Source organism: Terrapene carolina, unplaced genomic scaffold, assembly GCF_002925995.2.
Source record: "Terrapene carolina triunguis isolate 2854851 unplaced genomic scaffold, T_m_triunguis-2.0 Scaffold42, whole genome shotgun sequence".
Taxonomy (NCBI): Eukaryota; Metazoa; Chordata; order Testudines; family Emydidae; genus Terrapene; species Terrapene triunguis.
The window spans coordinates 20,937,868-20,951,583 of record NW_020664393.1 but is presented as its reverse complement, the minus strand read 5'-3'; the positions used below and the strand labels follow the sequence as shown (position 1 = coordinate 20,951,583).

General features: G+C 48.3%; 1 protein-coding gene across 2 annotated transcripts; it reads left to right on the top strand.

Annotated features, from left to right (window-relative positions):
* Positions 1-7,213: 7,213 nt before the first annotated feature.
* SMIM8 (small integral membrane protein 8) lies at positions 7,214-13,351 on the top strand. 2 transcript variants are annotated; one of them, XM_024201824.3, is made up of 3 exons: positions 7,214-7,422; positions 9,102-9,281; positions 12,980-13,159. In XM_024201824.3, exons 2-3 carry the CDS (start codon positions 9,125-9,127, stop codon positions 13,063-13,065), a joined length of 243 nt encoding a protein of 80 aa, XP_024057592.1. In that variant the 5' UTR covers positions 7,214-7,422; positions 9,102-9,124; the 3' UTR covers positions 13,066-13,159. The 2 variants fall into 2 exon arrangements, with proteins under 2 accessions (XP_024057592.1, XP_024057590.1); XM_024201822.3 differs by having other exon boundaries at positions 7,223-7,422; positions 9,102-9,259; positions 12,980-13,351.
* The last annotated feature ends 365 nt before the right edge of the window (positions 13,352-13,716 follow it).

The following is a 13,716-nucleotide window of genomic DNA, read 5'->3' as shown; positions in this document are numbered from 1 at the left end:
CAGGCAGCTATTTTGGCTGGGTCTTATTGAGGCCTGTGCTAGCTGATCATATTTAGCTCGGCCTGCAAGGATTTTTTTATTTCCTTATTTTTATGTCATCAGGAAGAGATAAGAATGTGTTATAAAAAGTAACAGTGTGATTTATAAAGTGTGGAATAATAATGATACTATTACTATACTAGCATGAATAGTACTACACAGAGTCCATTCCCAGTGTTGTGACTGGATAATTGAATTTAAAATTCAAGTAGTATTTGGCCAAGCTCGTGAGGACTTACATTCAGCTCAATTGCCTTTCACTAATTTTTTCCCCCATCCGTCATGGGACCTTTCCCATGATAACTTCAGAATGTCATTATATCCAATTAATTCCAGAATTTCAGGGAATGTTGAAGTCACCAATGGACGGAATCCAATTAACTTTGGGAGGGAATGAAACACTGAAATAGGGGAAATGGGGGACACGTGCAGGAGACCCAAGGTCATTTATTTTCATTAAATATGTAGACTAAATAATAAAATTAATAAATTTTCAAGCTGAACGTGTATTAATTCTAATGAACAATGCCACATTATGCAGTATTCATTTTTGAAAGTTTATAATAAGCGATGCTCCGGGGGGAGGTGAAGGGGAGGGCGCAAGGTGGAAGTTTCGCCTAGGGTGCAAAATATCCTTGCACCGGCCCTGCCTGAGAAGGGAAAGAGTGAGAAGAAGAGTGATAAAAGAGATATATGAACAGTGTTAGGAGTTGGGGCACTGGGAACTTCAGCATGAAATCATATGGATATCACAGTGTTGTGGGAGAAAAATCAGAAAATAAGAGTTCAGAAACCTGTTAACAAAGTTAAACAAACAACAGAATGAGGACATAAGGGAGGATTTAAAGGATGTTCAAGATGCTAGGATAATAGGACAGCTGTTTAGGGACGTGGAAGCAGCAATCAATGAAATCATGAACCAGCCTAATGTATTAAAGACAATTACCTGTTCATAGTATGGCAGCTTCCTAATAGAGGAGCTACAAGTAGGACTAAAGGAAATTCAAGGTGGGAAAGTGCCTGGGTTCATAACAAATAAGATGCTAGAACAATGGACAAAAATAAAAGGAGTAGATTGGTGCAGGGTTAGGTGCTATTCATGGGTCTATTATGCTGAGAAAAGGTGCTTCCTATGGTACTAGCAGTACCAGTGGCCACAGAACTGAGGCATTAAGTGTATAGTGTCCAATCCATAGGTACATTGGAACCTATCATGGCAGGTTACATCTTAAAGGAATATGTCACTCATCCTCAGATACTGATAAGGAAGGGTTGGGGTGTCTGGAAAGCCCTAGATACCTCATGTTGTTCCAAGAGGCATGGTACCTGGTTATGTCATTGTGACGTACTGCAAAGTGCATTGCCAGCATGTGGGGTCACCTTGGATGAAGAAACCCAAAATTGCACGGTATGGCTGAGGCAATGGGGACAAGATCAAATGGGGACAAGGTCAAACCAAGGTTGCAAAGGCTGGACAAGGCAAATATTGTGTAATCTCTTGGGTCAGACACTTCTAATATGGGACAAACATGTTGTTATGACGAGCCAACGTTCTGCTTAGTTCCAAGAAAGGTTATCTGGATAGGGGAGGAGGTCAGGGGTGCAGGCTCTGGGTGGCGCTTACTTCAAGCAGTTCCCAGAAGCAGCTGGCATGTCCCCTCTCCAGCTCCTATGCTTAGGGGCAGCCAGGGGGCTCTGCATGCTGCCCCTTCCCCAAGCACCGCCCCTGCAGCTCCCATTGGCTGGGAACTGCAGCCAATGGGAGCTGCAGGGGTGATGCCTGTGGACAGGGCAGCACGCAGAGCTGCCCAGCCGCACCTCTGTGTAGGAGCCGGAGGGGGAACATGCCACTGCTTCTGGGAGCTGCTTGCGGTAAGCGCCATCCAGAGCCTGCACCCCTGACCTCCTCCCGAGCCCTAACCTCCTGCCCCAGCCCTGATACCCCTTCCGCCCTCACCCTTCTTCACTCCAAACCCATCATCCCCAGCCCCACCCCAGAGCCCGCACCTCCAGCCAGAGTCCTCACCCCCCTGTGCCCCAAGCCCCTGCCCCAGCCCTGATTCCCCTTCTGCCCTCCAAACCCCTTGGTCCCAGCCCAGAGCACCGTCCTACACCCCAAACTCCTCATCCTCAGCCCCAACCCAGAGCCTGCACTCCCAGCCGGAGCCCTCACCCCCCCGTGCCACAGCCCGGAGCCCCCTCCTGCACTCCGAACCCCTCAGCCCCAGCTTGGAGCCCCCTCCTAGACCCCAAATCCCTCATCCCCAGCCCCACATCAAAGCCCGCACCCCAAGTCGGAGCCCTCAACTCCTCTCGCATCCCCACCCACTGCCTCAGCCTGGAGCCCCCTCCCGCACTCTGAACTCCTCATTTCTGGCTCCACCCCAGAGCCCGCACCTGCAGCCAGAGCCCTCACTCCCTTCTACACCCCCACCCCCTGAGCCAGCCGGGTGAAAATGTGTGAGTGAGGGTGGGGAGAGAGCACAACGGGGGGGATGGAGTGAGTGGGAAGGGGGCCTTGGAGAAGGGGCGGGGCCTCAGAGGAGGTATGGGGCAAAGGTGTTCGGTTTTGTGCAAGTAGAAAGTTGGCAACCCTAAAGGGGGCCCTGTTTAAGAGTGGGGTTCTGCTCTGTGCCAGCAGGGGGGTAACTATAGCCACACATAAGAAGGGCTTGCAGGTGAGAGGGCAGCCTGAAATGCTGATGAACCATGCACTCACAAGAAGGAGTGAGCTCAGTCTAAGGGTGGGATGGGGGTGGGAGCTTCTCAGGACATTTGTTATTTTCAAAGATCTATAACTCAAATGCTTGAAGAGTAAAGAAATCCCTCTGTTGTGCCTCTAGTCCTTGCTTTCCTGCCATGGTATCTCCAAGGGAGTGAAATTAGTAAATCCAGTGGGGAGTGCCCACAGCCTAGGTCAAACTCTGAGGGAGCATGTGTAAGAGACTGGGTGACTCCCCACCTTTTCGCTTTACTTATCCCTGTGTCTCCTCCTGCTTTGTTTCATGCCTTCTGTCTTGCTGTCCCCTACTCCTGTAACAGTATCCCTGTCCTCATCCACTACCTACCCTTCTTTCCCTCTTTCAAATCTCTCCAAGCAATCGCTTCTCCTCATCCATAACCCCCAAACCTGCCCGCCCCTGATCTGCTGCCCTGTACCTTGTCTTCTGTGTGTCTTGTTCAAATGCTCTTTGGGCAGCGAACATAATTTTTTTTGTTTCTAAAGGACCTGACACACATATGGAATTCATAATTTTTAAGAATTGCCCGGAGCTCTGATAAACAGAGAGCTGGGGGGCTCCTTGTAGAAATGAGTTGGGAAGACACAGCATTCGGGCCCAAATGCCACCTATCAGGTTTTCCCAAGGTAGCTATACAGGGAAATCTGTAATGGTGTTCAGTACACACTGCCAGCTGTTATGGGCTCAGGATCAACCCAGATGTCCCAGGTTGTTTTTTGGTACCTCAGAGGTTGTAGGCCTAAATGAGAACAAGATAATGTAGCATTCAGTGGGGGAAGGGAGAGCAGAGTCAGTTCACATCCAGCTCTTCACACACATCATCCTGCCATATAGTGTCCAGCCCGTTCTTTTTGGTGGGTCAGTCTAGTCTGGACAGATTTGGTACTTCAGAAAAGAAACATGTTCAGTGCATTTACAGTTTGGCCAGGAGCTGAAGAGAGCTGGATGCCCTCATTGTAATGGGGGGTAAAACAGTGAAGGGTGAGGAAGGTTTTTCCTATATGTGATGGGAGAAACAAGAAACTAGAATATACTACATTCAAAACATCTGCCACATGATGCAACAAACCTCCACCAATGAGCCCTGTAAAAGGAACCAAGGCACGAGGTTTCCCTGCCTGGGAAAAGAAACCAGGCCACAGCTGTGAAAGCGCCAAAAACTCATCACTAGACTATCAGGAAGAAGCCATGCGCTTCGCTTGGGTGGCTGCTCATACAGGTGGGCCCTTGTGAGGTGAAAATAGAAAGAGGAAAGTCTGCAGTGTTGCCAACATCAAGAGATCAAAAATCATGAGATTGGCCCCCAAAATCATGAGATTTTTTAAAAAAGATTATATTGTGTTTTTTAGATCAGTCTCCTGATTTTTGAACCCCTCCTGCCCACCTGCAGCATGTGCATGTGACAATTAGTGTTGTCCACTCTCCCACATGTGCTGGATAAGGAGATTTTGCCCCCTGCTGCAGGAGCTCTCACCCCCACATCTGCCCATCTCCTGCCCAGCAATTAATCCTGTCCCCCAGTCTCCCATCAGTACTGTCCCCACCCAACTCCCCTCAGTTTAGCCCCTCCCTCTGTTCAGTACCCAAACCCCATCATCCCCACCCCATCAGTTCAGTTCCCTTGCCCCATTGCTTCCCACTGTCCTCAGTTCACCCTCCCAGCACTCACCCCATCTGCTCAGAACCCACCATCAAAAAGCCCCCCACCCCATCAGCCCCCACCATCCTCACTTCAGCCCCCCTGCAGCCCGCAGGCCATAGTTCAGCCCTCCCAGCCTCTGCTCCTTTTAGGGTTCTTCACTCTCACCAGGCCGGGGGGGCTGCAGTGGGGTCCCCTCTCCCACTTTCCAAGCTGGCAGGAGAGCAGCTGCCTGGGGCTGATAGTGGGAGCTCGGACACACAGGGCTGATAGCTGGAGTCCCAGCTGCCCACAGTTGACAGTGAGACCCTCTCCTCTTCATTCTGGCAGCAAACTTTTCACAGTGAAATCTGGGGGGTACTGTCACACCTGCTGCACCCCTAGTTCCCATGCCAGTCTAAAACCAGACAAGTGGCCTCTCTAGTCTTTCGCCATACCCCTTCTGGCACCCTGTCCCCTGTGGTAGCTGGACTGCAGGCTCAGAAGTGCCAACTCTCATGAATTTACCGCAAGACACACAATTTCTAAGTAAAATTGAGCCTCGCTCATGATCTCAGGATAGAATTTCCAGATGTGAGGGGTTTGTTTTTTTCAGACACAGCTGGAAAAAAAAAACCCTGACATTTGAGAGCTTTATCACAAGTTCATGAGCAAGGCTTAATTTTACTTAGAAGTCGTGTCTCTCGCGGTAAATTCGTGAGAGTTGGCACTTCTGAGCCTGCAGTCCAGCTACCACAGGGGACAGGGTGCCAGAAGGAGTATGGCGAAAGGCTAGGGAGGCCACTTGTCTGGTTTTAGACTGGCATGGGAACTAGGGGTGCAGCAGGTGCGGCAGTACCCCCAGGTTTCACTGTGAAAAGTTTCCTGGTGCTGTCATTACGAAGCTAGCATTATTTCTAGGCTGACCATACATCCCATTTTCGCCGGGACAGTCCCTTTTTTAAGCCCTGTCCTGGCTGTCCTGACTTTTTTTGGCAAAAGTGGGCATTTGTCCCGTTTGCTCTTGCCAGGTTGATCAGTTCTTGATCAGCTGGCAAGAGCAAATGGGACAAATGCCCACTTTTGGCAAAAAAGTGAGGTGCAGAGGAACGGGGGGTGAGAGCGGTGATGCCAGCCCCACGCAGGAGGGGAGGCAGAGCACGGGCAGGAGGCAGGCAAAGCTCAGGTGAGCAGCAACGCCAGCCCCAAGCAGGGAGGGGGGCTCGGATGAGCGGCTTGGGCCAGCCTAGCTCCACGCGGTTTTCCCTTTGGGAAATATGGTCACCCTAATTATTTTGTAATTCTTGAGAATCCCGGAGCTGTGCTGCACCCATGTGGTGTGAGTGGGAATTGCACTTTTTCACATTGCTTTTGAACACACATGGTTACAGTTTTGGAACTTAGTTGGCTTCCAGCACCCCCACTATAAAAAGTGTTCCAGCGCCACTGTACTGGACAGTCCTGTTTTTGGCTGGTTTGTCCCCCATCCAATACCGGGACAAAACCAGATGTTTCTTTGTCTGGTATCAGATAGGACAAACTGTGGGTCAGGATCCCAAAGTGAGTCATGACCCTGTTTTAATGGGGTCGTCAGGGCTGGCTTCAGACTTGCTGGGACCCAGAATTGAAGCTGAAGCCCGAGCCCCACCACCCGGGGCTGAAGCCGAAGCCTGGGGCCTTCAGCCCTGGGTGACAGGGCTCAGATTACAGTCCCCCTGCCAGGGCGGGGTGGGGCCTCGGCCCCCACAGCTGGGACGGCAGGGCTTGGGTGGGCTCAGGCTTTGGCTCTCCCTCCTGGGGTCGTGTAGTAATTTTTATTGTCAGAAGGGAGTGGTGGTGCAATGAAATTTTAGAACCTCTGAGATAGGAGATGCCATTTTGAACAGTGCGCTGCTCCGCTCCCCACCCACATGACCTCAGACACATGCTGCATGCAAGGTCAGACCAGTGGGGGCAAGCCAGTGCACTCTTGAAAATGATGTCCCCTGTGTGGCATAATCTCGCACACACCGTACATCTGAGGTTACGCTGGCAGGCGCAGGCCCTGCCATTCCCAGAAGTGCCGGAATGTGCAAGATTCCAGGAACATGTGAGTGGTCACCCTACAAAATAGCCACTGTACTTTCTCTGAGGGTCAAGCTCAGGACTATTAGAGGGTGAGACTGCTCTGCTACTAACTGCACTAATGTGACTGGCTAAGGTAATGGTAGCCACTGCCACCGCGAGGGTCACTGGCACCTGATAGCACAGCACCATTTAGTGCAGGGCAAAACAAAAGATGAGCTTGTGACATAACCTCCTAGACTCCTAGAGGCAGACCCAGCCCACCTGGCTACCCCTGGAGCTGCCCATTTATCCCTAGTCTTGCTGTACAGAGCCGCCCCTACGCTTCCTCCAGAGGGGTTGGCAGAGGGAAAGTCTTCGTTGACCAAGAATTGAGCTCAGGCTCCAGCAGGGAGAGCCCCAAACCCTAACCACTAGAGCACCACGGGACAAGCTGCCCCCTCTCTGCACAAAGCTGACACGCCAGCAGGAGGCAGGGATGTGTGCGCCAGGCCAAATGCCCCGGGAGACGATGGAGTCTGAAAAGGGAGGATGGGGACCAAAGAAGAAAAGCAACAAGGCAGTCTTGACATCCTTGCCCAGCAAAGGAGCAGCGACCAGGCTATGCGGGTGTGTCCCTGCAGCCCCAAGGCGCTGGCACACAGCGCCGGCTGATCACGCCCGGGGGAGGCTGGCGCAGGGCTCGTGTAATGGAGGCGGCTGGAAGACACGTGACGTGACTGCAGCCGGGGCAGGGTAGGGGCCGCGCGATCCGCCCGGGACTGGGGCCTGGTCTCGTGGGTCCGGCCGGGCTGGGCCCCGCGAGCCGGGGGGCGGGGGTTGGCGGGACCCCAGCGGCGCCGGCTGGGCAGCGCTGCCCGAGGCCAGGGGCGGCGCCAGGCTCCCGAGCGGCTGGAGGCTCCTCGGCTGCAGCGGCCTCTGCGCGGCCGGGCCGGGCTCTGTCTCCGGGGCGGCGCCGAGGTGAGAGCGGGGCTGGCGGCCGCGCTGCGGGGAGCCAAGGGTGGGACCCGCTGGGCCAACTGCGCTGTCGGGATCTGCCGGGTCTGCAACAGCCCCCGCTTCCGTGGGGCACGCACAGCCCGTGACCCCCCCCCCATCCCAGTGTTTACTGCATTCACCGCCTTTGACCCGGTTGCCCCCTGCTACTCCCGCACTTACCCCAGTCCCCTCCCCCCCAATTAAGAGCCACGCTTTTTAGTAGTGGGGTTCTGCTCAGACCTGTTTGGGCATCAGAGAAGCACCAGCAGGGCTGACATGGGCTGCCCCACGCCGCAGGGCCCAGGGGAGAGTATTTTTAGAAGTCTAGTGGATGTTTGCAAAATCTGCCTGGGCCCCGCCAGTAAACCCTGTGTATAATGGAAACCTCTTCAAGTCAGGGGGTGCTGCAGCACTCCTCCCCCAGTTCCAGCACCTGTGCTGCTCTCCTCTAGGGCAGAGGCCAAGGGAAATGACTTGTCAGTATAATTTATTAAAGGCCTTCCCCGGTGCAGGTGTTTCCATCCCCTCCCTCAAATTAACAAGGTTTTGGGCAGTTCTGAATCTTGTTGTTTATGATCCTGTTCAGAAATTACTACAAGGGTTTTCAATTAAATTGTTTTTAAAATATTTGAGCTGGGTTTGAAACAAAAGCAACCCTGTGCCTCAAAGTGATGAAGAATTACCCATTATGGGTGTGATCATACCCATCCTTATATCTGTAGTTTTTACATGGCACTAGTACAATGTCGGGTACTAAGTACCTTTAGATGTCATTGAAGTCCATGGGAGCTGAGGATGTCATTCAGCGCCTTGCCGGATCAGGCCCATTTAAATTAATGGGACTATTCATGGTCCAAAGCTGCAAGGTCCTGAACCACAGTCAACTCTGAGAGAGGCCAGGGACTGGCTTACACAAAAAAATTAGCTCAACCTAGCAACATCACTGAGGGGTGTGAAAAAACTCACACCCATGAGCACTGCACTTAAGCTAGCCTAACCCCTCCTGTAGATGCGGCTATGTTGATAGAATAATTCTTCCATTAACCTAGTTACTGCTGCTCCAAGAGGTGGATTACCTACACTGACAGAAAACCCCTTTTCCTCAATGTAGGAAGCCTCTACATTATGGTGCTGCACCTGTGGTGTAGACATGGCCTAAAATGGAATTGCATGCTGAGGATTCTGGGCCCTGTGAGAACTATTTAAGCAAAATTAACTGACTTGTTTTGATCATACTTGGTTATATCTCAGGGGTTCGGGGTGTGACATGCACTTTCAGTATGTAAATGAGACAAGGGTTTGAAACAGCCCAGGACGGGCCCATTTGAGAGTACTGTATCCACACCGAATAAGATGATGAGTAGCATCCCACTAGGGATCAAAAAAACAATGGCCCTCAAATTAAACTCTTATGGTAAGGGGGATAGTGTTGGGAATCACCAAATGAAGGCACATCAGTGTTGGGATTGACAACAACCTATGAAACAACCAGTTATCCAAGTATGAGTCACATAATTGTGAAGCACTAGAGGCAGTACTTGGCATGAGAAAAGGAGAACATAATGCCAGAAAAACGCTGGTCTTTGAAACATGAACTATAATTAATTTTCTTTAAAAATCAGTATTCAAAAATGTCATTGATTTTTTTATTTTACCTTTAGGTAACGATTCATCATTAATCAAGATGTCCTCAGCACCTGAGCCCCCAAACATTAAAAAAGAAGCACCCAAAGAAAAAGACAGTCGAATTCCAGGACTCAGGGGTGTCCGTACAACCACCCTGTTCCGAGCTGTGAATCCAGAGCTTTTCATTAAACCTGTAAGAGGCTCCTTCAGAGACAATATGTTTAAAGATGTATTTTTGAGATATATTTTAAAAAAACACATTTAAGCCACTGGTGTTGTAAGTACCACCTAAGAATATTATAACTGAAAAATAGTTTTCACATTTTCCCAGTTTGATTACTTTGCATATTTGACATTACTTTGTGTATAGTCAGTTTCAGTTTCCCCCATATAGTGTTAGACTGTTCTGGCATCTAATACTGCTGGGGGAATTCTGTGCCAAAAAATCCAAAATTCTTCATATTTTATTTGTCAAAATAATGCAATATAATCACACCAGTTTCAAACTACCATACAGGAAACAAATGACAAAAACTGTTCTGCATTTCCTAAACACATGAAAGTTCACTTACAAATACTTATTAGCCAAGACCCTGCATTCCAGTTATAATCCTGGATTTTCATTTAAATTACATTACTTTTAGTTTGGTGTTTGGTGTTCTGTAAAGTAGACTGTCACTTTAAATTGCTCAGACTTTCACACATGACAGTTGTACAGTTTTGCTAATCATTGTCCTGCATTTTTTTTAATGGGTAAGTAAAATAGATCCTGAGCTGTAATCTAACCCCATTGTGCCTCTCTGGCACAGGAAAAAAAGCGAGAAAGCACATAGACCTTCCTAGCTGAGGATTCCGTTACTGTCATTTACAATAAGGCTCCTTTGCACCACTCTGGCAAGGTAAAGGAGCCTTAATTGACTAAGGGCTTGTCTACACTGGCACTTTACAGCGCTGCAACTTCTCGCTCGGGGTGTGAAAAAACACCCCCCTGAGCGCTGCAAGCGTCAGTGCTGTAAAGTGGCAGTGTTGGCAGTGCACCAGCACTGGGAGCTATTCCCCTCGTGGAGGTGGTTTTTTTACAGCACTGGGAGAGCTCTCTCCCAGTGCTGGGGCTGCGACCACGCAGCCAGGTTAAAGCGCTGCCATGAAGACATGACCTAAGAATGGGAACAATTAACTAACAATGGGAACATTAGCAGCCTGCCTGTTTAGTTGTTACATTTCTGTTCTGCCTCAGGGACAGAGCCTGCTTCACACAGCCCTATGCCTCCAAGCCCAGGATGCAGCAACAGCAAAGAGAGAGACAGAGTGAGTCTCTCTCACTCATTTGCAAGCAGGCAGGTGCGGAGTCCTCCCCCCCTTAACGTCTCCGTGGAGGCACACAAGCCCAGCCTCCCTCCTCCCCCTTGCGGTGATCTGCTCTCTGCTGCTGGCTGCTCCCAGCAGATGCCCCAGGCTGCCGTAGAAGGGGCATGTGTTCCCCACAGACTTCTTTGCTCCCCCATTTTTCTGCAGAAGGTATGAGGCGCAGAATTCCTCCAGGAGTAATCTAATGAGAGGGACTCCGTGAGTCTGCAAAGTTTTGTGATTTGATGCGTTAGTTACAGGGAGCCTCTCTTCATGTTTAAAGGGGTAAAAAAGAGGATTTAAATATTCTGAAGTTTTTAAGATGAAAGGACAAATGTTTGTTTAAAAAAAGTAAGGATTTTTTTCTTTTAAGTGCCACAAACTTGAGGGAGCTTTTAGATTTTAAGATCTGCAGTGCTGGCCTACTTCACCACTCTTTCTACAGAATGTTGAAACCAGTTACCACTTTTTATGGATGATTTTTAACTTAATAATTGTTTAAAACAACATTTGTTTTCATCCTGTTACATAGCCGGGGATAGGTTAAAGCCATCCAGCACATTTTGGTGATGTGATACCCTGATTCCATGGTACTGGCCATGGCAGCAGCTAGAACACTAGGTAGCTTTGGAGACTCTGCAGAAAGAGACAATTATTTCAATAGTGTCAGTTACTTTCTAACACCAGCTCTAGATATACTCTCTGACTGGCTCTTAAAATGTGTAAAGTAAATTGAAAAACAAAATATGGTGGGGAAAAAATAGCCCAGAGATGTTTGCTTACTGTTTTTAATGCCGTTTTATTAAATGATCTGATATGGGAGAGTAATGTGGCAAATTACTTTAAACATTCTTTTATATAGGATACGAGCTTGGTTGTGGTGCTAGTGTTGCGGAGTGTTGTTAAGGCTGCTAAGTTGTTAATGCTGCTGGTGCTGCTCTTCTTGGAGCTCCGGTGTTAGCTGCACGAGCAGAGAGTGCAGCATGCTAATTCAGCAGACCTCTATGCTATTCATAAAGAAAGACCACAGGCTCAGTTTGGTGGCGAAGGCGCTCTGCCAGGTTTATTGTCAGCAAAGCACGGTACTAGTGCCTTGTCCAATGGCTCACAGGGACACTAAAACATGTATGCCCATGACAATGTACAGGCTCAGTCAACATAACAGGATACTGTCCCCTTGGCCGATACAAAGATGCCCCTCCTATGACTTCTCCTTTTATACGTTGATATAGACAAGTTACATATTACACTCCAGATATTGTTAGTTCCCATCCTTATACCTTGTATCTGCTAGTTCAAACAAAACATTCTCATCCATTATCCTGTCATCCCATCCTTATTTTACAAGGGGTTGGTGTGTTCCTGTACAATCTCTTGGGAATTTGTTTACGTATTTATTTGAGAACTCTGGGTGTTTTTGTACAATCCTCTCTGGTCAGGAATATACTTACTTGGTTAGCCAATACATGGTGTGTTGCTATACTGCCAAGGCCTACTCTGGCTCACAGCCTTCCGTTCACATTGCTAGTTATGCCTAGGGCTCCAGCAAAGCCTACAGGTTGAATATGCCAACTAATATTCTTTGTTACAATATCCATTTTTATAACTGAGTAGGTGAAATTCTGTTTTACATCTGCACAACCCAGAGACATCGGTAAGACTGCACAAAATTAAAAGGCAGAATTTGACTCATTTGATAAAAGTAGGTTTTGTGACAATAATTTGTAAATTGGTTTTAGGAGAAATAAAATTATTTTGGCAGGAGCACGGTGTATTTCCCCAGTAGTAAATCTAGACTGAGTGTTGCAGAAAAGTCTTATCACCTTTAGGAACTCTGCTTCTGGCCAATCCATGAAACAGTATTATGACCTGTGGAGGCTCAGAACATTGGATGTTGCCACACACGGTCTCTAGAAAGGGAAGGGGGGGAAGCATTTTTTTTAACTTCATGATTGTTTCATAGAAAGTATTTTTATACTTGAAGAACATTATCCTCTTCCTCTTTTCTGAAAGCAAATGGCCTAGATCAGTGGTTCTCAAAGCCGGTCCGTCGCTTGTTCAGGGAAAGCCCCTGGCGGGCCGGGCCGGTTTGTTTACCTGCTGCATCCGCAGGTTCAGCCTATCGTGGCTCCCACGGGCCGCGGTTCGCTGCTCCAGGCCAATGGGGGCTGTGGGAAGCGGCGGCCAGCACATCCCTTGGCCCACACCGTTTCCCGCAGCCCCCATTGGCCTGAAGCGGCAAACCACGACCAGTGGGAGCCGCGATTGGCCGAACCTGCGGACGTGGCAGGTAAACAACCCGGCCTGGCCCGCCAGGGGCTTTCCCTGAACAAGCGGCGGACCGGCTTTGAGAACCACTGGCCTAGATGGTAGTCACCAACATTGTGTCAATTTGTGTCATCGCTGTTTGCATAGGTCTCAAAAGTGGCAGTGGTGTTAGTGCCATAAAGAGATGTCAGAGAGGGCCCCTGGTCACTTGGCATGCCATGAGCAAAGAGCCTGATGTACATGATGGATCAAAAAACAAAATAGCTGACTAAAAGTGCATATTAATTTATTTTGACAGAACAAACCTGTTATGGCTTTTGGACTCATAACAATTACCCTGTGTGTGGCCTACATTGGTTATTTACATGCAACACAGGAGAATAAAAAGGACCTCTATGAAGCTGTTGACAGTGAAGGAGCCAGATATATGAGGAGGAAGACTTCCAAGTGGGATTAAAGAAGCTGCTTAATAACAGAGAAGGAAAGAGGAGTAATTGGCAATGTAGGCATCTGAATTGTTAATGTTAAATTAGGTGTCTGCTAACTTTTCTATGCAATTCCTGGAATGATGTTTGTAAAATTTAATCCAATTTCTATTCCATTTTACAATGCCATGCCTGTACCTATAAACTTTACAGAAGACATACAAAGTAATAAAGCGTTAAGAACAGTTGTCTGAGTTGATGATTACAGTGTGTAGATAAAAGAAATAATTAAGTGTGAGCTGGAGACTCTAGTGATAAGTGACTTTAGAAATTTCTGTGATAGTTTAACTCATCTTTTTATGGTCTGCTTTGGCAAGTGGTAGTTTGAGCTGCAAAATCTGCATTTTTAATATTGCAACTAAAGATATTTTTTAAAAGACAAAACATCTAACAATTTAAAAAAAAATCCAGAACTCTGTAAATACTGACCTAAAAGGACCATTCAAAATGCTAATTTACTCTTTTATATAAATCCTTTAAGACATCCTTTTCTGTCCATTTGAGTGAATGGTTTTATTTCTAAATTAGTTTAAAAACTACATGTACCTTC